The sequence below is a fragment of the Sylvia atricapilla genome, chromosome 1 (assembly GCF_009819655.1).
Source record: "Sylvia atricapilla isolate bSylAtr1 chromosome 1, bSylAtr1.pri, whole genome shotgun sequence".
NCBI classification, from domain to species: Eukaryota; Metazoa; Chordata; class Aves; order Passeriformes; family Sylviidae; genus Sylvia; species Sylvia atricapilla.
The window spans coordinates 10,124,213-10,149,166 of NC_089140.1; the positions used below are offsets into that span (position 1 = coordinate 10,124,213).

The window sequence follows — 24,954 nt, forward strand, 5'->3', positions numbered from 1 at the left end:
AGTTGTATGATAATGACTTTACTGTCAGTGGAGATGGCTTGAATAAAATGAAAAATACTACATCTCCCAAGTTCATCTAGCATTACCCTACCATTAAACAGAGTTCAAATAAAAGGAGATGTGTTCAGTAACATTCACTGCAGTAGGAGCTGCTCTGTAATTACACAGTGATGCACTGAAGATAAAAAATGCCTATTTTTTTTATTTTGAATTATCCACAATTCTATGTGCTAATAATTTTTTTTGTAAGGTCTCAATGCTAGTTAATTTGGAAATGAATTTTTAGTGCTTTAGAGAGCTACAGGCACAGAGCTTATGTCTAGAAAAGGCACACCAGCCATGCCATTATGAAGTTCTCCCACTTGATAACCTGTGATTTGGGCCAAATTTTCCAGGGTCAGCCCAGGAAATTCAAAACCTGCTCAGTGCTCAGCACAAGCAATGTCTGCTGCCCATTCAATTCCTCTCTGAACTTAAGCAAGAGTTCATTCCAAGGGAGCAAAAGCCCACACAGCCAAGAGCAGAGAAACCCATCTAAGGGAAAGACACTGGGTACTTCTTGTATAAAGCTGAGAATAGGCTAGTGGAATTCAATGAAGGGCTCTCTGAAATCCTAGTTCACAGAAAGACAACTAAACTGGACAGGGTAAGTCTCTGATGGATTGCTTTCAGATGTTCTAAACTAATAATAAGGTGGCTGAAAATCAACCACACTCTTGGCCTTGTGTCCTTCTTCCTGTAAATGTTCTGTTGGAAAGCTAATTGAAAATCTAGTTAAATTTCACTTGGATGGTGCATTTAGGAATTTGTGGCAGGAAGTATTCTACTTAATGCTATTTTAGTGCTTTACACATTCATACTGCATGTTCTAACATGAGAAACAATTAGAATTGGCTGCAGAAACACGAATTTAAAAACAAAGCACTTACTGTTCAATGTAAAATTTCTGGAAAACTCTGCCAAAACAGACAATACCTTACACCATTTACTGTGTGCTACAGCACTCCTGACAGGATACTGCTGCTAGAGTAAAGTCTTATGAGAGTCTGAGGGTGCTCAGCCTGGAGAAAAAGAGGCTCAGAGGGGACCTTATTACTCCCTACCACGCCCTGAAAGCAGGCTGCAGCCAGGTGGGTCTTTTCTCTCAAGTAACAAGTGACAGAACAAGAGGAAACGGCCTCAAATTGCGCCAAGGGAGGTTTTTATTGGATATTGGGAAAAATTTCTTCACCCAAAGGGTCATGAAGTATTGGAACAGGCTGCCCAGGGAAGAGGCTGGGACAGTATCCTTGGGTATTTAAAAGATGTATGGAAGTGGCACTCAGGGACACAGTTTAGTGAAGGCTTTGCAGTGCTGGGTCAATGGTTGGATTCAATGATCTTAAAGGTCTTTTCCAACCTGAACAACACTGTGATTGTATATACATAACGCTTAACGGTTTTAGTAGCATTTAGCAGTTTTAGTGGAATTTATCTATTTTATTTCTAGTCACAAATCCCTCAGACTCAAAGAGCATTTCGAGTTGACTACTTAATGTCTGAATGGGTAAAAAGTGCCTGTCAGCCAAAAACAACCTGCAGAACGTCATCCCTCTCTCTAAACAGAGTACTCAAGAATACGATTTCCCTCAATGGCAATTCCACTTAATTCTCTCATTTAATTAATTTTATGCTTACAGTGGTATTTTTACATTTTTATTTACAGAATTTGCTTTTGCATTTCAATTTATTTAATTTTAAATTAGACAAAATTATAGCAATGGGAGCCACAAAGCATTCTGAAGTTAAATCATTACTCTAAAAATTCTTCTTGTATGTCTTCCTTGGACATAAACAAATTTCAAACTATACATACAATACAGAAGTTAAATATGTAGATTCATATTTAAATATTTTTCTTCTGTTTTTTTTTTTTTGAATTACCACACATATTTTCAGATATACACATTCAGTGGGTCTGTTTTCAGTGATGCAACACATACCTTCGAATAGCCACAGTGAGAGCTTCTGGTGAACTAGCACAGGGACAAATGACCTCTTGCCTTAGACCTTTACTTTGGAAGACATTGAGAAATGCATCACAGGAAGAAATGGACCCTAGGGTAAAGAAAAAAAACCAATCAGAGGAGAAAAATAATTTGATTTCTGAAGTGATGCTATTCAAACTGCAAATTTACTGTTTAATATATAGGCTTTTCAAGAAAAATCAATTTAAAAGGATCCATGTCCACTGGGAAATTCATCAGAGCTGCTACAACTACATATAAATATATATGATATATTCAGCTGTGCATATGCATACAGGGAATAAAGACTCATTTTTGAACATGAAATCTTTTCATTATGCTTAGATAGAAAACCACTACTGCTAGATTTACAGTATCAATTTCTTTGCAGTGTTGTTTTTCTGGATAAGGGAAATTAAGGATTTATTTCAGAAACTCCAAGAAAACTACTACAAACAAGCAGATCACCTTTTATTCTGAAATAAATTTCTGAATGTATTTCAGAAATTCCAAGCAAACTACTACAAACAAGCTGGTATCTTAAATAATACAGAGAAACAGCTCATGCTGTTAATTGTCATTAAGTGATTCAGATGTGTTTCCCTAGAGTAGCATAAGTATTCCCCTAAAATTCTGTTATTTCTGCATCTGAGAACCACCATTCAGAGGAAATGTTCTGATCTTTTCTATGGCTTAAGGTCTTCCTTGCTTCAACTTTTATAGATTCAGTTTTTATACATGACTGTGATCTTAAACAAAACTGGATTTACTGTAACTTATATGGAATATCAAGTTTGTTTTGGGATGAGCTAAAGAAAAATACACTTTGAAAAAAATCCCAAACTGATTACTGTTTCCATAAATATCACGCGGTTTGCAGTAGATAAACTGCACATTTTGCAAATATTTTAGCTAAGATGGCTGAAAATTGAAGCTTCAAATGCAAGAGAGAAACCCCATCGTGTTCTCCCCTGCACTGGAGCAGCAGAGCTTACAGGGGTTTGCCCCATCAGCCACAATCAGCATCCGCAGCGAGGAGAGGTTGATGTCCCTCTGGTCTCGGTGTGCCACCAACGCCCAGTGCATGTCTCTGGACTTCACACAGGCAACTTTTGCTGCAACAGCAATGAGAAAATTACTAACACACCATATAAAAGCTAGACGGCTGTGTTATTAATTTGCAATTTTGATTTTGACTATCAAACAAACTTTCATATATTCCTGTTCCTTACCTTTGTACTGACAGACTTTTTGTATCCATGACAGTGGATTCACTTTCATTAAGGAGTATGGAATACTTATGACATGCATCATGTTCATGACACTCTGAAATCAAAAATATAAAAGGGTTTTATACAAAAATTGTGGCACAACTATTCATATTGTGTTATGGGCAGGTGAATCTATGCAAATCACTCTGTGCTTATTTTATTGTCAGTGATGGCATTCATCTTTTCCTATCTAGGTACCTACATTAGGATGAAACAGACACCCATTTGCCAATGCTTTAATTAAGGATTTAGACTAATCTGATCGTAACTTTTATGCAGTACTGAAAAGAAACATTTTCTTTCTATTCATATTCAGAGATTCACTCTAAATAGAAAAAAATGAAAAAAAAAACAAAAACAAACCATTAGGTGAAGAATGTCTGCATGTTTGCTATGTAGGTTAACATTATCCCTAAGCTTAATAAACTGCCACATATATATGAACACTGTACTAAAAAGTACAAAAGCATAAAGATATCTGTCTAAGGAAATCCATCTCTGAGAAGACTAAAAGCTACCAATGGTAGTGGGGCACAAATTATTTAAAAGACAGGAGACAAAGAAATTGAAATACTAGACTAAGTAGAAATCAATTTATTTTAATAGAAAATACATAAAGGAGGTTTTAGTCCCTCTCCAGGTGAGCTAATTCCAGTATTTTCAACAAGGTCATGAAAAGTTCCAGGAAGTTTAGAAAAAGCAGCTGAGTGAAACCAATGACAAATCCAAAGCTGATCTCTCAGTCTGAGCCCATCAATTGCACCAGTGATTTCTCAGTGTTAAGAAAACAGCCTGTAAATGAGCTGCTGCTTTACTTCTGTTGCCATTTAGAAATATCTCTTGAGGGCAACATGCCTCCCCTCATAGCAGCTCAGGTTAAATACAGTATTTGTTTTGGAAAACCTAGGCTTAAGAAAGGTTAAGTGTCCCAGTGGATTAGTCATCTAAACATTTGGAGAACTCCAAAAGATAGTTCTCCTTTCAGTCTGGCACAAGCACAGGTACAGAAAACAGGCAAGTACTGGAAAAAATGAAGTTCAGAACAAGATTAATAGTAAAGGAACCCTAGATACTTGTTTTCAAACAGTGATAAAGATGGCTTTTTACCATGAGATACTTACGGGTGTTAAGCCTAATAGTTTCTTCATCAGAAACGTTATTACTGCACTTTGGTTATAAGAGCAGTAAAACACTGCATGGGAAAAACATATCAGATCACTGGGAATCCTGGGGACCCCCAAAAACCATGGGACCCCCAAACAATGACCCTTCAAGACTTGACTGTTCTTAAAACGATCAGTGAATACTAAACATTTTGTCAGTCACTGATGGCAACAGCACCTTAAGAAGCAACCCTTAAAAATATGCCAATTGTTTCCCATGTCAATTGAGGAAGACATTCCAACATTAAGTAGAAAATTAACTCAATTTAAAGTAGTGGGAATCCTTAATGTTAGCTAAAACATCTGTTGGTGGGAGTTTAGACAGGGAAGCTAGTCAGGGACAATAGAACTATGCCACTGGATAGTATCCCTACAGAGGTAAGTACTAATTTGATTTGTTTCTGCTATAAAGTTTGATCTCAAAATCTCATATTGGTGAGAAACATGATAAGAATGCAATCACAGTATTTGACATGATACATAAAAATACACTGACATCTTTACCACACTGATTATGGGTAAGTGCACTAGGAGAAGATCATGAGTTTAAATGACATTTATTTTGCTTTCAAAGCAGAAAAAATTCTATTAGAAGAAACTGTAGGACATCCCAGCTTGTGACAGCACTAAGCATATTAAGTCAGTTTATTTTCAAATACTCAGATAGAATAAAAAAACATACTTACTGTAAGAATCCCATGCCATAAACCAACATCCTTCTTGAAATCTAGTACATTCACAATTGTTTCAGCTGTCCAACAAAAACAAAGCAGAATTTATTTTTTAGAACATGGCACTGACCCAAGGCAAACCTACTGAAGGGAAGGAAGCTTCAGTATAACATGACTGATGACCTCAAAGGTTAACTTTCAAAGTAAATCTCTACTGCAGGATTTATATCGGTTAAGACATTATTTGTACCTCTCCTATAGATATTTTAAACATGAACATATTTCCTGAAACAAATGAAAAAAAAAAGTTTTTAAATCTAGAAGCCTTTGGCACTGAACTGTGTAAAAGAAAAAAATATAGGAGACTGATGAGAAATTAATTACAATCCCCACTTGATTTTAAGGATGATGCAAGGGGAGTGCACTTCATACCTTCTGTGTATCCACATGCCTGGGTCAGAGCTTGGCAGTGTGTCAGCAGTGCAATCCTTGTCACAGTTACCCCAAGCACACTTCCATCTTTACATGTTTTGTACTAAAAAAAAATGAGCAGGTAAAGTCAGTGTGCTATAATTGCCCTATTTCCATTATTTAATAGCTGTTTTAAAGTGTTTCCTCTGCAGGTGAATGATGGACACATCTAATGACTCTATTTTAAGAAGACAGCAGTATTGGGGAGTTTTGGAGGCATTTCTTTGTTAAAAAGGTGCTTTTTTTTCAGATAGGCTTTCTCTTTTGACTGGAGATTCCCAGGTTTGGTATCTGAAATACATGTGTTGTTTGAAAAATGGGCATTATGAAAACATAACTCTAACAATTCTGATCATGTCAGTGACTAATGGACTGGCTAGATTTAGCAGAGAATAACCTAGTTCAGTCTGTTCAGTGTTTACATGTTAGATTTTATGGGCCAACCACTAAACCCCAGCTTCTCCCTTTTGCATCTTATAAGGCATGTGATAAGAGCTGACTGCAGAATCCTTGCTGGGTGCTGTGATAATAATCTATATGTATACAGTCTGAGAGACACAAGCCCTTTGATCAGAAGAATATGAGACTCATAAAAAAGCAGCAGAAAAGAGGTGGGAGGCCATTGGTGATTACTGAAATATTTTTTGTAACTTTATGTAAGTGGCTGAGAACTATCAGTAGCAGATAATAAATGAAACATTTATCTTTCTCCATGATGAAGATAATCAGCAAGATTGAGACTGAAGACATCTCTGCTTCTCTAGCCCAGTGCCCTGAATGCACAAAGACAGGAAACACCTTTGGTCCATTCACTTGCACCTAGTCCCTTTGAAGAATCATTTAAATTGAACATTAACACAACTGAATTCAAAACATTTGAGTCTATGCAGAAGGGAGAGAAAATGATGGGGATAAAAGGAAGAAAATTAAATTCAACAGCATTGCTAACTTTCCCTTCCTGATGCTGTTCCGTTGTAGGCAGTGTGACTCATAAAGCAGTAAGAGACAGGCAAGCATTTGAACAAGAAATTCTATCTCTTTCAAATGATCTGAAGGTTGTGATACAAGAACTGAAGCTTCACTGTGAACCTTGTCATCTATCCATCTCAAAGCTAGTGGGCAAGCCCACACTGAACAGAACCAAGATTGCTCAAGGCAAATGAAATATAACTGCAGCAGCCACTTAAAAACATTAATGTTAGAAACACCCAAAATACAATTTAACATTCCATTGACTTTTCTGAAATCAGTATTGGTCGAATTTATTAGAAAACATTACTTATTAACAAGCTAAACCAGGATGTTTTTTGCTTCTGTGACTACTGAATGAATAATGATGTTTACCTAATCCAGAAGTACCATATGTAATGATCTGAGGAGAAGATGCATCTTCATTAACTCACCTCAATGTAAGCTGTGTCATTGTTGGCATCCTTGATGTGTGGGAACCAGTCACGAGGTGGCTTGGAGAGGTGTTTAGACTCTGTGACAAACCACAGCAGCTTTGGCCAGCCTGAGGTACAAACAAAAGCCAGCTTTTGTTAAATTTCTGCTGGATAAGACAAGACAAAAGCCTTCCCTGCCAGAGTTTTATTCTTGAAAAGTCCGCATCATCATTACCTAAACATTGCTTCCTTTGAATCTCAGTGTAGTATGGGAAAGAAGATTCTGCAGAACTGTGTCTTAGGTTGCCATGTAAGGTGTAACCAAAAGTATGTATTCTATTACCATCTGTTAAAACCAGTTGGAGCAGAGTTCTTTATTTTCCACGACTAGTATTTTCTTTATTATCCCTCCAGGGGGATACCTGCTGTTAATGGGCCATTGAGGCTCACTGCATGACTGATAAAATTACATCATCCCATGGGGAGATGCTGCACCCAGGGGGAGGAGCCAAGCATTCCTACCTGGATAAAATCTGAGATTCAGAACACCAGAGCAGCCTTTTCCACTGGATGCCCAGAGGAATACAGACCCATCTCTCCACCACTGGACCTTCAGAGGAAAACTACATCCTTCTACAGGATCATCTCTACTCTAACAGGACCATATCTGTCACTCCAGGAGGACATAGCTGGACTTCTACCAACACCCTGACGAACAGGGTGCCATGTTGTATTCTGACTGTCAGTGTTTCCTTTTTTGTTTGCTTTTTTGTACTACTACATTTTTATTTGAATTTTCCTAGTAAAGACCTGTTATTCCTATTCCCATATCTTTGCCTGAGAGCCCCTTAATTTCAAAATTATAAAAATTCTGAGGAGGGGTGGGGTTCACATTCTCCATTCCAAGGGAGGCTCCCGCCCTCCTTAGCAGACACCTGTCTTTTCAAACCAAGACAAACTGCTTCCTTAACACAGCAACTGAGGTCTTTTTAGGCAGTGCCTGAGGGAATGGCTGGGCAGTTTAAGCTGTTACTGACCCAAGCAGTTTCATTAACACTCCCCTGTCAGAAGTTACTACAGTCTTAAGTCTGTTGCTTCAATTTTTGTGGGCACAGATGATCTCAGCAGCCTGGCTGAGCTAGCAGAGAACTGCACTGGGAGCACTGGTGCTGCTCTCCATCCCCAAGGCTGGCGCAGCCATCACTGCCAGCAGTGACACACCAGGACTGCAGTGTCCCAGCAGCTCCTGTGGCAAGTGTCTCATCAGGGGCCTGACCCTCACCCACTAAACAGGTGCAGTTTGTTGTAGTAAATAACCTGTGACAGCCACGATAAAGTAGGGTTAGATTACCTTTAAACTGTGGTATCTCCCCTGTGGGGCTTTTAGGCAGTCCTTTATGGCATGCATCGCTGGTCAAGGCCACGGTAACTCCACAGCTTCCAAGCAAAAAGCCTATTTGTTGACTTCCTGCATCCTAAGAGATGACAAAACACACAGAATTGATTAGAAGTGATTACAAGCTGAAATAATTTTTGTCCTTGGGCACATTATCTTGAGATGGAAACAGTCTGTTTCCTTTAAATTGATTTTTTTTAGGTGACTATCAAAACTCATCTGTACATTGACAAAGGAATTCCACAAGCTAGATATCCTCTTGTTTGTAGCAGCATAAATCATAAAGACAGTGGAAACCATCAGATGGCATCTGCTCTTGCATCTCTTCAGAAATGACAAGTGGCTGAGAGGAAAGCTGATCTGACAGAGGGTTGTTCCATCCAGAGGGATCCCCAGAGAAATGGCCAGACAGGGCCCTCATAAAGTTCACCAAAGGCAAATTCAAAGTCCTGCACCGGTGGAGGAACAACCCCCCGTCCCAAAAAGGTCTGGAGAGCAGCTTTTTGGTAAAGAACCCGGGGGTCCTGGTGGACAGCAAGCTGAGTGTGAAGCAGCAATGTGCCCTGGCACAAGGAAGGCAAATGGCATCCTGAGCTGTGCCAGGCAAAGCACTTCCAGCAGGCTGAGGAAGGTGATCCTTGCCTTCAGAACCAGTGAGGCACATGTCCAGGGCTGGGACCAGTTCTGGGCTTCCAAGTAGAAGACAGAGCTACTGGAGAGAGTCAGCAATGGGTCACTATGATAATTAAGGGACTGGAGCATCTCTCCTATGAGGAAAGAGTGAGAGCTGGGACTGCTGAGCCTCAGGAAGAGAATGCTTAGGGAGGGACCTAACCAATGTATACAAACACCTGAAGGGAGGGTGTGAAGAAAATGAGCCAGGTTCTTTTCTTACTTTGCCCAGCAATGGGACAAGAGACAATGGACTTAAACCAAAACAGAGGATGTTCTCTCTGACAATCAGGAAATACCTTTTTACTGGGAGGGTGACTGGCACAAAACACACACAGAGGTTGTAGAGTTTCCATACTTAGAGATATCCAAAAGCTACCAAGGATCCTGAGCACCCTGTTTGAGCAGGGAAACTGGACTAGGTCACCTTTGCACATCTCTGCCAACCTCAACCATTCTGTGATTTTGTGACAATTCTAGGAAATAATATGGACTACAGATGCTTCCACCTGGAGAAAGCTTTCAACTATTAGGATGTTATGATGGGTGTACAGTGGTGAGAGTTTCCCTATTTATATTGATCTAACCTGATTTATCAATAACCATTTCATTGAGTAGTTACAGGCACGTTTCAGGAGCACTACATACAGTCAAGTGCCCATTAGAGTAAGCTCATTACATTTTACTTTCATCAAGGGGATAGAAGCAGTGAGATTAAAAGTCATGTAATGATTTCCCAGTCTAGGCCATAGCTGTTCTTTAGGAGATGCTCTGCTTCTACAGCATTATGTCTGCTTTATGTATAGAGTCTTGTCATTATTCTTTTATGAACTTTACATCTATCCACCAGGCTCCCAGTCAGAGCAAAGTCCTACATGTAAATGCACATAGAAATATTAACCCTTTCTTCACAGAATTACTCTACTGAAAACCGCCTAAAGAGATTCACAAGATCAAATTAAAGTATCTTTCAAATCAACCATAGAGCACACTCAACCATGGAAACAACCAGAAATACAGAACAGTTGCCTTCATCTATTGATTTATTCAAAGCAAAATTGTATGATGGAAAGAAAGCCCAAGAGCCTAACTGAGTAATTCTTAATGCAATTTTTATGTAGTCAAATAAAACCATCTAAAATGGAGAAGCAATGAGAACAGAGGAAAAGCAAAAGCTTACTTTTCCATACCACCTCAAAATATGTATACAGCAGCCAATTATCAGAACTTTGATAGCTGAGCAAGCAATGTGAGACAATTAACTGATCTGTCAAAGTTTATGCTATATAACTCCTTCTATTCAGAATTATTGTATTTACAGCTGCTTACTATAGCCAGAATGCTTATAAAACCAGGAGAAAATTAAAAGGTATTTTTCAGCAAAGCTTTTTAAACTTAAGCTTGTATATCATCTTTGCCCATATAAAACCAGACAATGAGACTATTCTTTGAACAACAGAGACTAATACTCTGGTGTCTCCATGAACAACACTGTGGGGAGCATGTTGTTGGCCCCACCACACCTGCACCAGTGGGGCTTCCAGGACTTAATGGGCTTTGTCGAGTATTAATTACTGTCCTTACTGACCCTCATGTCAGCTGGTCCACATCTCTGTTGTCAAACCTACAGGACAAGCACTTAGCCAGATTTAATCCTGGTTCTACATGAGGATGAGACCTGTCTCCACTCTTAGAGTCTGCTCAGAGGAAGGAAACGTGGGTGCCTGAACAGTGCAGGACGGAAGGCTCTCCTGAGGGTCCCTCAGAAGGAATGGCAGGAAGAGGAATGCTGGAGTGCTCCATGGAGAACAACACCCCTTGGTCAAGACAGCTTCTGAGACCTGCTACTCTATCATCTATAAAGGGAGGTCATGAGGTCCTTAAAATATCAGATTCATACTATCATTGCTCAGAATTTCCTATTAAATTTAATCTAATAAATGCTTACTAATTATGTATGAAATCTAACTACCAATTTTAAAAAGGCATATAAATTTTATAACTGAATGCAGCAATAGCATTGATTTTTAAAACAATTTTAAATTACAATGTTGTTGTAACTGTATATCCTATAAAAGACTGCTACAAACTGTTTCACCACTATATCAAGAAAATGCCAATTCTCAAGCAATGAAATTCCATTTAATGCAGAACTTTGTAAACAGAAATTAACCCAAAAAATTCCATTAAGAAATCTAATATAAGGAAAGCAGTAGAAAGTGTGGACCCTTGAGCATCAGCACACATTGCCCTGGGGGATGCATCAGCTAAGAAATCACTTGTCAAACTTGTCTCACAGCAAAACAAAACAACAAGAAAAAGAAACTTGTATTAAGAGTGTAGAGTTTTTTAGATAACACAAGAAAGAATGACTACACTTTCCCTCAGTGCCGTATCAACTGTCTTAAAGACAGTCTAAGAGAGACTTCTTAATTAAGAGAGACTTCTTAAAGAGATTTCTTAATACAATTTATTCACATATAACAGTTTGTAATAACAGACTACGTACAGATATTCTTTCAGTTTTAAGGAAAACATGACTGAACAATCATGTGATGCAACACTGCCACAGGAGATTGGAAGAATTTCACCAGGCATGGGCAGTGTGCTTTACAGACTTTCAAATCCCACACCACACTTTGGTGGCCATACTAAATCCTGCCTTGCAAGACAAAGGCAAATCAAGATGCTGAAGCAGAGGTGCTATGAAAGACACTGTTCTCAAGGGCCACAAGAGTTCCAGTTGAGGATTTTGCAGTATGAACCCAATGAAGCTTTCTGGAAGTCTACTTGATGTCCATCAATTCCACCTTCATTCTCAGTCTCTCACATCTCAAAACTAGTCATCCTCACCTTCTGCCTGCTTCTGGTGGCTCCATCCTACCCAGAATCTAAAACTACTGCAGAGAACAGAGACACGAAGAAAGAGCTGACATCCCTCGCCCCATGTAAGTGCCTCTGCGATAATGGGTGCCCCACAGAAGAACTTGTTTTTAACAAGTGGTGTTGGGATACTGGACTGACAGCCAGGAGATGGAAGATCTGATATCTTTATACATCCTGCAGACACACAGTGTTACTTACACACCTAACCATGTAAACATGACAGTATTTGCTGCTCCTCATACCTCAGCATGACAGGCCCAGAACAGTGAGGTTCTCAGGCAAAACTTGTGTTTGAAAAATGAAGTTTGAGTTAAAAGTGCAGTCCTTTGTCTGAGGCTGTCAAAGCTTACATGTGGGCCACAAAAAAAGGCTACTCACTTTAAAAGGAATGATTATTTCAGATTTCACAGACAAGCTATCAAAAGGCCTGTGTTTTGAGTAATGTGAAATGAAATGGTTGCAATGGTGAAAACTATTTTGTAAGTAGCAAAGAGACACACCCAAATAATCTTCCACAAAAAAAAAATCAAAAAAACCAACCAACCAACCCCATAAACAAACAAATCCTCTGCCCCTCTCAAATAAAATCACTGTCCTACCTGTAAAGGGAACAGATTTTCAGGACACACTGGTTTCTAAGAAGTGTTACTTGCTATTTTGGAAATCTGCTGCTTGGCAACCCCATACTTGCCATAAACACTTTATATTGCTGAATGTTGAGGGCACAGGAAAAACCTCAGGGAGCCAGTGGGGACTAGGTGAAACAACTCAGTGCAGCCCCAACTGCAGGCAGGGAGAGACTTGCCAGAGATGCTCATTGTCAAATCCTCCACAAGTCACAGTTTGAAATGACACGTAATGCAGGTGGAAGGCAAAACACAGAGCTGAGGTATAGTAGCAGGAGGTTTGAGACAAATTGCTGACTTTGGAACTATCATTTTACATTTCTTGAAGGCACAGCACTTGCTGGGGTATGAAAAATGAGGTGTGCATAGTTTTAGACTATGTCTGCCCACACCTAGATAGATCAATCTTTCAGATGAAGCAAGCCCGAAATCCTCTCTGCTGTAGGCAGCCATTCAAAGTTCTCTACAGACTTTTATTAAAGGTTCCCTAAAGGTTTTCACCAGTACCTGGAGGCAAATTGTCTTCTTCCTGCTGCAGTGATAATTCATTGTCAGGATAAAAAAAGTCCCACGTGTGGTTGCATTTCAGCACGCTGGTAATGTCATTTCTATAATGCTTTGTGAGAGTATCTGTGTGAAGGAAAACAATTATGATCCTGTCTCCGTGAGTGAGAGCGCATGTTCTTATCTAATAAGGAAGGAAGAAGAGACAGCCTGTGCAAAGGTTGGCCTGATAAAGGTTACTTCTGTTCACTTGCAAATCCCAGACTGCTTTCAAAATGAGAATTATGTGGTGGAGCATCACAGACTGAACTAATCTTGTTTTCTGTTACAATGCTTATTTGAGCTCCAGTGCCCTTACCCTAACAGAAATTTGCTGGTAAAGAACAAATAGGGCAATGATCAGATGCAAAGGCCAAGCATCACCAGTTCTGAACAAAAACTGAAAAGGCATCAAGGAAACCTTTTCTTTTTAAAGAGACCTTAGTAAAAATTAAACACAGTGCAGACACAATCTTCATAATCAGCTCTTAGTTGAAGAAATTAACTGTCTCCTCAGACAACAGCTTTGGTATCTGCCAGCAATTTGCATGTGAAATCTGCAAGTATGAGCACCTTAACATCCAAAAACCTTGATAAAAGCAAGACAATGGTTATTTTTGGCAGTGGACACTGCATGAAAGATGCTGTTCTCTCCAGGGAATTACCATTTTCTAAACTTGAAAATAGTAATAAGGAAACACAGACTTTAAAGGATCTATGATTCACTGTGGCAAACTGAGCAAGGACTTCTTAGTGCTCCACTGCTGAAGTGCATGAAGAGGGATGGACAGGCACAGGGCTTGCAGGGCCAGCAGTGTGCACCAGGGGCTCAGGTGGAGCTCAGGCAACTTACATTCTTCAGAGGGACTGGATGACTATGCCACTGAAGAGAACATATAAAACATTTTATTCGTATTTTAAATCCAGGGGAGGAAGAGATGCATTGTCAAAAGATGTTCAAAAGCATGTAGAGCTCCAGTGTTTCTGGCACACTACAGCCCCACAATGACTAAAGCTGAGAGAAAGCAAAGCTCATTTTACCTTGAGCCCTGAAACACTAGGAAAGATGTCAAGGTGTATTTCTTTCGGACCTGCATTCTTCTTTTAAAGAAAGACATGACTGGGACAATTTCACTGTCTTGGAAGAGATATACCTGCCAGGCTACAGTTAAAGCTTTAATAACATTTCAGGATTTAATAAAAAGAGCTCCTGAAAAACAGTTTTTACCCTGTATGAAGCACTCTTTAAAAAAACCCTCAAGTGCACTGGAGTGGTATCTCCAGATTTCCTATGACAATACACAGTTCTTCCAATCATATTGTGAGAGCCAGCATCTGGAAGAGTACAGAAATGCCTGCTGGAAGCACGCATAGCATTAAATCTAATAGGCTAGGAAATAGCATTTTGAGTGAGAAATTAATTTTTACATGCTTTCATGTCACACACACCCTGCTACAAATTCTGCCTATGATAAGGAGGCCATGAAGATCTGTGAGGGATAGATTTCTTCCTATGTTCACAGCATGTGACTGAGCATAACTGTGAAAGTGCTTGGAGGACAAAAATGTTATTTTTAGATTAAAACTGATTAGCTCCCCTGACTGTATCAGAGCAGAATAATAATATTTTTCACGGTGCCAATCAAATGGAAAAAAACATTGACCTAAAAAATACAAAGAAAAAGAAATCAAAACCTTATTTTAAAATATGTTCATGAGGGACATAGTAAATCAGTTTGAACTAAAACTCAACATGTTGAAGTTCCCATCTCACGTACTTTGACGGCACATTCTATGACACAGTTTGCAATTCACATCATATCACACATGCAATGAAAGAATTTGTAATACTCCAGCTTCAGAAAAGATTAACATAAGTGGAAGTTCTGAAGGAAGAGATGCTGTTTAGGACATTATTTGCTAATGTTTGGGGAGCATAAGCAAATTTGAAGAGAGGGACACTATTATGAGAGAACAGAGCCTGTAAAACAAGGCATGAGGATTAGCTGTAACAATTTTGGGGAGTGTTGATGATAAGGGCAATGCAATGGTAATGCAGAGAAAGGAGGAGAAATAAAAATACTGCTTGTTCTATTGTTTCAATGACTCCAGAACCTTTGACTGATGCTCTTAGAATGAAGAGTTGGTTTGGAACTTCAGTTTTTAATTTTAGATCTGATGTCCCAAGTCTGAAGAGCCAAAACCATGCTGCATGAATTCCAATTTCCAATTTTTCCTTGCCAAACCCTAGGAAGCATTCTGGGAATAAAACTGGAGAATGCTGCACGGTTGCTGGACGTTCAGACAATCCATCCCAAATACCAGGTCACAAATTCCCTGAAGTCCTGGGAGTATTCTAGGTATTCTGTCAACATAAAGGTGGGATACAGAAGGAAAAAGGAAGGCAAGATGGACCTTCACCTAATAATGAACTGGGAAAAAAATCCTGCCAAAACCTTAAAAAAAACCCCAGTTATGCTACAAAAAATGGAAATATACACAAAATCTACGTGCTGGTAAAGCAAAAGCCTCTATTTGCTTGTGGGTACAGATGTCTGCAGAGTAATCTGTAATGCAAAAGTCTACCTGGCTGCAAACATTATTGCTCAATTTTAAAATGCCAGGCTGTAAAAAATTCTTCTTTAGGAAAACGTAGAACAGTATTAAAGCTGCTAATACAAACTTTTAATATTAAAAATGGCTGCTAATATAACTACCTGAAATAGCTTATCCTGTACCAGCTTATTATTCTGTAAGCCCACAGAATAACATAAATAATATAATATAATATAATATAGCTGGTCTATTTGCTAGGTCACATCTCTGTCCTCCAGAAAGCAACCCAAAAAAAGATGTCCACTGCCAGAATGTACTGAAGCATACAGAAAAGAGAAAAAATAATGGGAAAGCATAAAAGAACAGTCTAGGCTGTTGTGTGATGACAGGAATGACATCTTCCCACAGATGCCAGAAGCAATCCACTGCCATTTGACCAGGCAGAGGTATTCCTTCTGGGACAACTCAGAACACGATTTTCATCTCATTGTTTCCACTCCAGTTGCCTTTCCATATAAACAAATGCAAAGATATTTGCAATAGTATATGCCGTGAGATTGCATAGCTTTATTTAGAGAGTGCAGATCATGTTGCTTTTTTAACTGACATCTCTGTTATTGTGTTATTAATTTGATATTTAAACATTGTGGCAAAAGATAAACAGTCTGAGTCTGTAGATATTCCTTTATATAAATATATATATATACATGTGTAAGTGTATATTTATATATCCATATATAGACACATATTTAAAAAAAAACAAACACTCAAGAGGTGCAGCCAAATTAGGGTAAGTTATTCATTTGACACAGAGTATTTACTTGGACAGCTGGATTTTATAGTTTACTGGATGGATATGGTATCAGATGTTCCAAAATAAATCAAAATTTACACCTATCTATGCACTTTAAAATGTCAATAAACCTCAGAAAATAGTAACAGGGAAAGACATACTAGACTTTTTTAACCCTCAAAACCATGTTGCTTCTTTATTTTTTTCATGGAATGAAAGAGGATTTACCCATTTGAACACTCTGTAAGATCTTAAAATATACATATTCTGCTGGCCTTATTTTGTTGATGCATATAAAATCTCTGGTTTTTATCAAAATAATGCACTGTGTTATGCAACTGCCTCAGACCAAACAACACCTCACCTTGGAGGTGAAGGCACGATGACAGCCCAACGCAAATGTTTCACTAAAATCATCATCCTCCTTCTACAGCCATGTCCACCTCTCAGTGCTCTCAAATACAACATTTTACAAATGGAACAGGAAAACCCTACTCCCCTAAAGCAGCTAGAGTGGTTGAGGTCCCATCCTCTCCCGTTGCATGGCCTTTCCAGCTCACCTGCATCTTTCCTCCAGTTTCAGACAGTTTAAGCTGGGACACACCCTGTCTCCTCTTTCCCTTAGTCCTTCCTTCTGCTCAGTGGCTCTCAAATCTGCTCAGCTGGATCATGGTCACTTGTTGTCTGATCCACTCCCTCCATCTCTCTCTCTTCCTTCACCAGTTTATCAGCTTCCCTTTCCTCCCACTCCCACCCCTTCTCTCCCTGCCACCTTCTGCTTTCACCACAGCAGGAGCCCACCACAGATGTTGGCTGGGACTTGTGCGATCATAATGGAGAAATGTTGAGGTCAACACAACTTCCCAGAGGTGAGGAAGGCTCAAGCAGGCTCATTTTTAATTTTTGAGCTGTTAATTGGCTGTGTGAGATGTCCAAGCTGCAAAGGTTTTGTGAGGGCTTACAATCTTGTTTTGATGGCTTTCATTTGAAAGGCAGGTTTCCTGTCCATGAAACAAAGATTTGAGCTTCTGCTCCAGAGCACTCTAACACTGGAAGATTTCAAAGAAAAGCTCTTGACAATTGAAATATTAAAAATGTGAGCAAAGCAATACACATGCTCGGCCCTTTCCTGGGCATCTCATGGCTTCAGTCGACATTTTCCAAAATTTTCCAAAAGTTTACTTCAAAAAGAAAGCTTGTAAAGATTAAAGAACACTCTTTGTGTGGACAAGTCCAGACCAAATAATTAAAGTAAGGCATTATTAGCACTAGCTAATAAACGAGCTACAAGGCATATGTGGGAGCAGCCAGATATGGTAAATTAAGGAGAGATGACCAAAACAATCCTTGCAATTAATAAATACATTTTGCGGTATTTACAGCCTTCAAGGCATACATCCTCAGAAAAAAATGCAGGTTCTGCAGAATCTAGTTAAGTGAGCCAGCTGTGGTTCACCTCCACCACTGATCCCCCTCCCCTCACTGCTCCCAGACACTCCTTCCAGCTGGAACTGCTCTGTCTCCTAACACTTCTCTGGGATACGTGGTTGAATCTTTGAACCAACACTGGATATGAAAAGCTTTTTGATTAGCAGTGGTCAGTTTTCACTATGAATGTATGTTCTGTAGCAGGAACTCCTGAAATGAGTTTGTTCAAGTGCCACCCTTGGCAGAGGTGACTGCACATGCACATACAGACACAGAAGGCATTTCCATAACAGCTTTGAAGTAGCACACACAGCACCAGTGGCATTATAACATAGCTTGGGTTGCAGGGACACGCGGAAAATCAGCAGTTGTTGCCAATGATTCTTTGTCAGTGGCCAACACCAGAAGGCTTTAAAAGGCAACAAAGACAATCCATCTATGACTGGCAAAGCTGTTCTCTTGAAAAATTTTCTTCTCATTTTCCATGCAGACCTGCATTTGCTGAAACTGCAAGCACATCTTCAGATTTTCCATCACAAAACAGAAGGAACTATATATAATTCACCACACAGCACTGTCTTGGTATCCTCAGATTCAGAGCTAGCTAACCACAAAAATGTACTCAAAAGCTATGTTCAGTTTTATTTATTCTGATTTAAGTGCTAAAATGAAGTATAGAGAAGAAACTCAGCTCCTCACCTTTCTTGTAAGTGGCACTTCAATAGGGACGGGGACAACTTCGGCAAGCAGGCAGCCATAAAATGCCACCATGAAAGCAGCAGGGTCATTGTTAGGAAACACGAGCGTTACCTGAAAGAGAGAGATGCACGTTACAAATGTTTTATCCTAGGTGTCAGATGATGATGATTGGAGTTTCCATGCTTCCTTTTGGATGGAGATGGTACTGGAGCACTTCTAAGACAGCTTTCAAATGCCTAATGACTGATGAAAAAGAAATCAGAAGGAATTTTATTCTGATAATTATTCTTTTTACGAATATTTTCACTTAGAATGTAGTTAAATATTTCCATGCTGCATTGTTTCCTATGTTGACAACACCTTTCCTCTAGTTCTGAATTAACTGATTGCTTTATCAGTGTTTAATAACCTACATAAATGGAATTAGAAGAATTATAGATTCTAATGTAATAATTTGCTTTAAGTTACTGAAACTGAAGTGTACCAAAGTGACCAAATCAAATTATCCAGACTTGGGATGTCATTATGCCAATCATTAATACAGTTTTGTTTCACTACACTTTGCCTTGTACAACAGTTTCACTTTAGAACTGTTCTGTAGTCCCAGTGTAAAGTCTCTGTGTGCACACAAAAAACTGCTATCTAGAAGCAAACATCACATCCAGAGCTGAACTTAACAGCTTCATGGCTAGGGCTGGGGAATTATTTAGATAAAAGAATGCCAAAACTAATCACCAGGAGAATGCCCAGTAGGTGCTGAGCTGTGCAGCTTAACTCCTGCAGGCCCTGCTGGAGGCAGGACAGGGCTGAGATCCTCCACAGGCAAAGGGAAAGGAGAAGGGAGGGTTCACAGCCTTGTTGAGGATCCAGCCACTTCTGAGAGCCCACAGCTCTCCTGGCAAGAGCAGGGAACAGTACTGCTCTCACTGGTGAATGACCTCAGTGGCTGGATCCTCTGCAGTTTTGATTCAATTCAGTCAGATGGGCACTCTCAGCTCATGTCTAAACAGCTGTAACACAGCTGGTAACTCCTGCACAGCCAACTGCAGTGGCATGCAAAGGCATGGCAGATGATTCCAAGCCTCTTTCCTTTGGGCTCACATACAGGACAAGGCTGTATTATCACAGCACCTTGCAATTTGCTGAAAGTACTTAGCAGCTCTTGAGTTTTCACTGCTTCAACATCCATCGGGAGTTTTGTAAAGTAAATCATCATGTTTCCATGTATGCATCAAGGTTCAGTTACTGGAGATTGTGTTTCCAGAATTATCACACAGCTTCAAAGACAGTCACCTTCCATACATCAACTACTTCAAGCGAGAAGAAATCTAACCAGTCTTGACCAAGTGAGTCCAAAATATCTCTGGCTTTTAGGCTGAAGACTTTAACCTCATAATTTTTTAGAGTCAGAGCAAATACACTGCTACTTTATCTGCACACTTGCACATTAAACAATCCAAGTGCTGGAGATGGCTGTGCAGAGCTTACTATAAGCAAATGGAAATACAGGGATTTTGCCAGGTGCATGCAGGGGATGGTAGAGATTGCTGAGCCTAGCAAACATCTCAAAGATCCCAAAATATACTTTGAGGGTTCTTGGGTTTTGCATTGGTCTTTGCTTACATAAAGGCAGTGAAGATTTGGCTGGGAATCTTTGAAAAGGAGCTGACAGAAGTGAAAAAAATCTCACTGAAGTCCAGTGGGAATGAGGCATTAACTTCCACTCCAAAAGACATTAATCACTAACAGACTTGTACCAAATAAATAAATAATGTGTGTAAAAGCAAAAAGGGATAAGGCTGAAGGAACAAAATCATACAGTGTATATTAGCAGATGAGAATCTGGTTAGCTAGTAGATATTTCAGAGAGCAAGATTAATTTCCAGGCAGCTGTCTGGGGTGATGCAAGGTTAAATTTCTGAAGTTACTATAGAAGGCAAATGCACTTTGCCACATATAATACCAGAAACAGGGAAGGAGATGCAGGCACGTTCATTTATTTTTTGGCTCAGACAATGAACCTAAAAGGTGAGGTAATGGTAGTCATGAAAAACAGAGGTTTTTATAGGGAAAATATAAACTATTTATACATATCAAAATAAGGAACCAAATACATTCTCATTTGGAAAAGACCACAAATATATGTCTGTATTTCATTTACCATTTAAAACGGCCTTTAAGTGTTGTCACATAACACACATTACATAGAATAAAGTCACCTTCAAAGAAGTCAGAAAGTTTTTTTGTTATTACAACAGGGGTGTAAAAGCCAAAATCACAGCCTAGAGCATCAGAAGTGCTGTAACACCTCATCTTCAATGTGAAGTTGCCTCAAATGATCACGTTCCTGTTACACAGGGATGCCAGGCGAGATGTTTTTACAACACAAAGCATATGCTTTCAGCACTCTGCTACAAACATTTGTTTCACTCTAATCTAGGCCGGCTTATTTTAGATGAGCTGCAATTTGTTCCCTACGTGTCCTGTGCTAGCTAAACTTCCAGTTTTCAGCCTGAACTATCAAAAAATATCTTCTTAATGTTAGAAGATGCCAGTGACTGCTGCAGAAAATGACTGCAAAAACGGGCAGGCAGCACACAGTAAATAAGGAGAGATGCACATTGCCAATATGTGAATTTAATTCTTTTGGAGCTTTCTGGGTGGACTGTTTTGATGTGTACACTTGGATAACTTGCTGCTTCTGCTGTTGCTTGGAGACAAACTTGTAAGTTAAGTAAAAGAAAGTCTTCAGATCCTAGTCCTGGCTGAATGCCATAGCAGGAAACAATTTAGATTAAGGATCTAGAGATCCTTTAGGAAATTTCTTTATGATTTATTTCAAAAAGAAACACAGGAAGGACTGTCACTTTTGGGTTTTTTCCTCTTTTTTTTCTTCTGGGAAGCACTAATGCATGCTCTCATTTTTCAAGCCTGAAGATGTGTAATGCAAGCAGACATGTTTCTCACATGTGGCACAAGAGGATCAAGTGAACCAGCAGTTTGAGAATCGCTATCAGACGCTGGAGGGGGGAAACTTAATCCCACACTCACAACTCTAGGCACTAGAGCAGGACTAAAATTTGCATTTCTGACAAATTTGTTCTGGAATATCCATTCCACGGCTTAGATCCAAACTGGAATGGGACCTGTGGAATTTTCTATACACACTGTGGCAGAGAAAATGAGCAGCAGGCTAAGCCTTGGCAGTCAAAGGGGTAGGTTTGCAAGTACATTGTTAGCAAAACCGTAGGATGTTCTTGTCTTCATTTAACATCTTCAAGTGCTGCATTTGCAACTCTTGCTCTCTGTGGGCTTTATCCATGTACTTAGACTCAGCCTCCAGCAGTAGCTGCATCAGAGTCAGAACCAAGAATGGAAATATTCTCTCTGTTACCAGTCAGCGTCATTTATTTATTCAACTGGCTGCCAAAATGTGCTGACTTTGCTTGTCTTTGTCCTCCACAACACTTCTCTTGTTTCTACCATCTCAACAACTACAAAGTCATTAGTAAGTAAGTTTTTTATCCACATGACACCTCCAGGCTCCATAAGCAAGCTTTTGCTAAACAGACTGTTGTTCAATGTCCAAAAATCACTTTCCATGCGAACATTTATTGTTGATGTTGCCACAACTTCAAGTTCAGGGGGTACCAGCTCAGGTTACTTATGCAATTCAAAACATCTGTCTGAATGATCAGTCTTAGGGAGGAAACAGCAGATTTCAGCACCCTGTCCCACACCCCATTATTTCACTTTACCAATTTCCTCTGAGCACCCCAAATACCTCATTCTCTCTTTGTCAATACTGGATTTGAGCTATTACAAATAATCATTGAGATACTCACCCTGTCTCCAGGTCGTACCATTGGTTCTTGTTTTGTGCCTAATTTATGTAGTATATTGTAAGCAACCTTCATACTTCTGGTCCAAAGTTTGCCTATTAACACAAAATTTTCAAAATTAATATAAAAATTCTTATGTTTTACAAGAGTATTAAAGAGAAAGAATACCTGAGAAGTCAGAAACACACAGTAGGAACACTTATATTAGTTTTCCAACTAAATATAACACCGCTACTGGGACTAGTGGAAACACTTAAATACTTATCAGAAGTTTTCTTTGAACTTCTTTTTTCAAGACAGCAGCACTTTAAAAACAAAAAGAAAAATGAGAATAGTTTTCTTAATGGCAGAATTTTTTTCCTTTGGAGAAAACTGGATCTTGACTCTGGAATTAACTGCTAGAAGGAGCTGGTACATCATCAAGTCCAGACAACATCCTAACACCTTAGCTGTAGCAAGTTGGACATGGCACATTTCAGCACAGACTGACCTCGAGGGTGATATTCAGGTTTCACCACAGCAATTTTCTCACCAAGGTAAAAGGAAAGGAGTCCCCAGAAGCAGAGGCAAAGAAAAGAAAACTCCAACAAACAGAGAACACTCCACAGCCAAAGGAGCACACTGAAGCAGCAGGGACCCTCTGAACCTTAGTAGATCCATATGGCTGTTTCACTTTTAACCCTGGGCCTCCTTCCATTTAACTTGGCTTTTCCTTCTCACCTGCTCCCACGCCCTCCCTTCTCTGATGCATTTCACTTGCCCCAGGTACCCCTCCTTACTGTCTCTCTTCTCCCTTCGCCTTCCCAGCACCACTTTTAGCTAATCCTTATCAAGCCCTCACCTCAATATTCAATAAAGAAAAATTCTCTCATCAAGACCTCTGTGCTCACATAACAGGCCTTTCAATAATCCTTCAAGTGGTCAGCATCCGTGCTCCTCCAGATGCCCTTTGTTTAGAGACCCTGTTATTTCCACGTGAACAACACCAAGTTTAACAGCCCCTCTGCTTGGCTGGCCCCCAGGTCCTGTCTTCAAGCACTATTCAGTCTGACAGTAACAAATCTTTAATTCATGCCCACCAATAACTGAAAGGATAATAGGTTCTGACAACGGATTACCTATGGAGTTCAGCAGTTCAGGGCCCCAAACATGCAGTACTTCTATTTATAACTAAGCCAAGCAGTTGCTATAATAAGTTCCTCCACATCCTGGTTATAAAATGCAATACCACTGAATCATTTTAAGTGCAAATCCGATGTAAATATAAAGTATGATGGGAAGGCCAGATTTTCTTTTTATTCCACTTAAGGAAAATTGGAAGGGTCACTGCTGCTTGTTACAGAGAAAGTACAAAATGCAATTATTTCTTATGAAAACAGTAATATTGTATCACCAAACGAGGCTTTCCAAAGTCTTTAATTTATTAAAATTACTCCAATATTTGCATGTTGAACTGTCTTGCTGCTCAGAAAGGAACATAGTTCTGTTTCACTCGAAACTCAGCACAGATACAGGAGTATTCCTGCAGGATTAACTCTCACAGAACTATGACAGAACTACCTGCATTTGACAGAAAGTCAGTCTTTGAAATCATCCTTACTGCTACAGTCAACACTTGAACTTGATAAGTGAGTAGGATTAAAAAAAAGATGCCTTAAGAAAGCAAATATTCTTTTTCCTAAAGCTTTTCAACATTAAAGCTTTACTGGCAACAAATTTAAAAGATCAATTAGTAATGATACAGAATACTGGAGAACGGAAATCAAAAGCCTGGCAAAAGTTCTGAATGGAAAAGAGAACCATCTTTACACAAAACACTTTTAAACTTGAAATGGACATTAAAGGAGCTGCTGCAAAAAGTTATGTCTGAGCTATAAAGATTAAATCTGTTAAGTGTCTTAAATTTACATTTGTGACATATTTACACTAATTTCTCATCTATCGAAAGTGCCATCAAACATTTTCTTGAAAATATAAGAACAATTCCTATTACAGTATTTAGATGCTTTCTTTCAGAGGAACCCAGGTGTGCAATACAATCCTCCCTATCTAAAAGACCTGGATAAATGCTGAAATTAAGTTCTCACAAAGATTAAGAAAATTAAAGGGATACTTTCTAGTGAAGTTTTAAATAAGTTTAAACTTCTAAGATACAGATAATAAAAAGCTGCCTTCCTAATTCCTCACCTGTCTGAACCACACAACACTTTGAACCGCACAAACATGGCAATAATATTTTCTAGTGGCCAGAAAAGACACAAATTTTCTGTTACTACAGCCCTTCCTGTCTCTATTTACTGGTATGATAGCAACCTGTGTTAAGTATCTGAGGCACACACGTGCCTCTGAGTATGAAACTGTGGAAAACTGGAGGGAAGCAGCTTGCTTGCATTCAGCTGGGCAGGGGCTGGAACACAAAGGCCTTACAAGCTCTATAATGTCACTCCAACCCTTGCAGGCTCTGCCTGCCCTCAGCTGCTGCCAACTCTGCTCCAGTGTGGGCGTCATGGGCAGGCAAGGACCCCCAGGCATGCTCGTGAGCAAGC

At 39.4% G+C, this 24,954-nt stretch overlaps 1 protein-coding gene across 5 annotated transcripts in view; it reads right to left on the minus strand.

Annotated features, from left to right (window-relative positions):
* Window positions 1-24,954, minus strand: part of DIP2C (disco interacting protein 2 homolog C) — a 308,123-nt gene that overhangs the window by 72,702 nt on the left and 210,467 nt on the right. For all 5 annotated transcript variants that reach the window (XM_066314645.1, XM_066314638.1, XM_066314623.1 and 2 more), the window contains 9 exons: window positions 22,412-22,503; window positions 18,567-18,677; window positions 8,319-8,442; window positions 6,986-7,095; window positions 5,544-5,646; window positions 5,127-5,191; window positions 3,239-3,332; window positions 3,002-3,121; window positions 1,983-2,097 (listed from right to left, as the gene is read on the minus strand). In XM_066314645.1, the coding sequence (XP_066170742.1) occupies window positions 1,983-2,097; window positions 3,002-3,121; window positions 3,239-3,332; window positions 5,127-5,191; window positions 5,544-5,646; window positions 6,986-7,095; window positions 8,319-8,442; window positions 18,567-18,677; window positions 22,412-22,503 (934 nt within the window). The remainder of the gene's footprint in view (window positions 1-1,982; window positions 2,098-3,001; window positions 3,122-3,238; window positions 3,333-5,126; window positions 5,192-5,543; window positions 5,647-6,985; window positions 7,096-8,318; window positions 8,443-18,566; window positions 18,678-22,411; window positions 22,504-24,954) is intronic.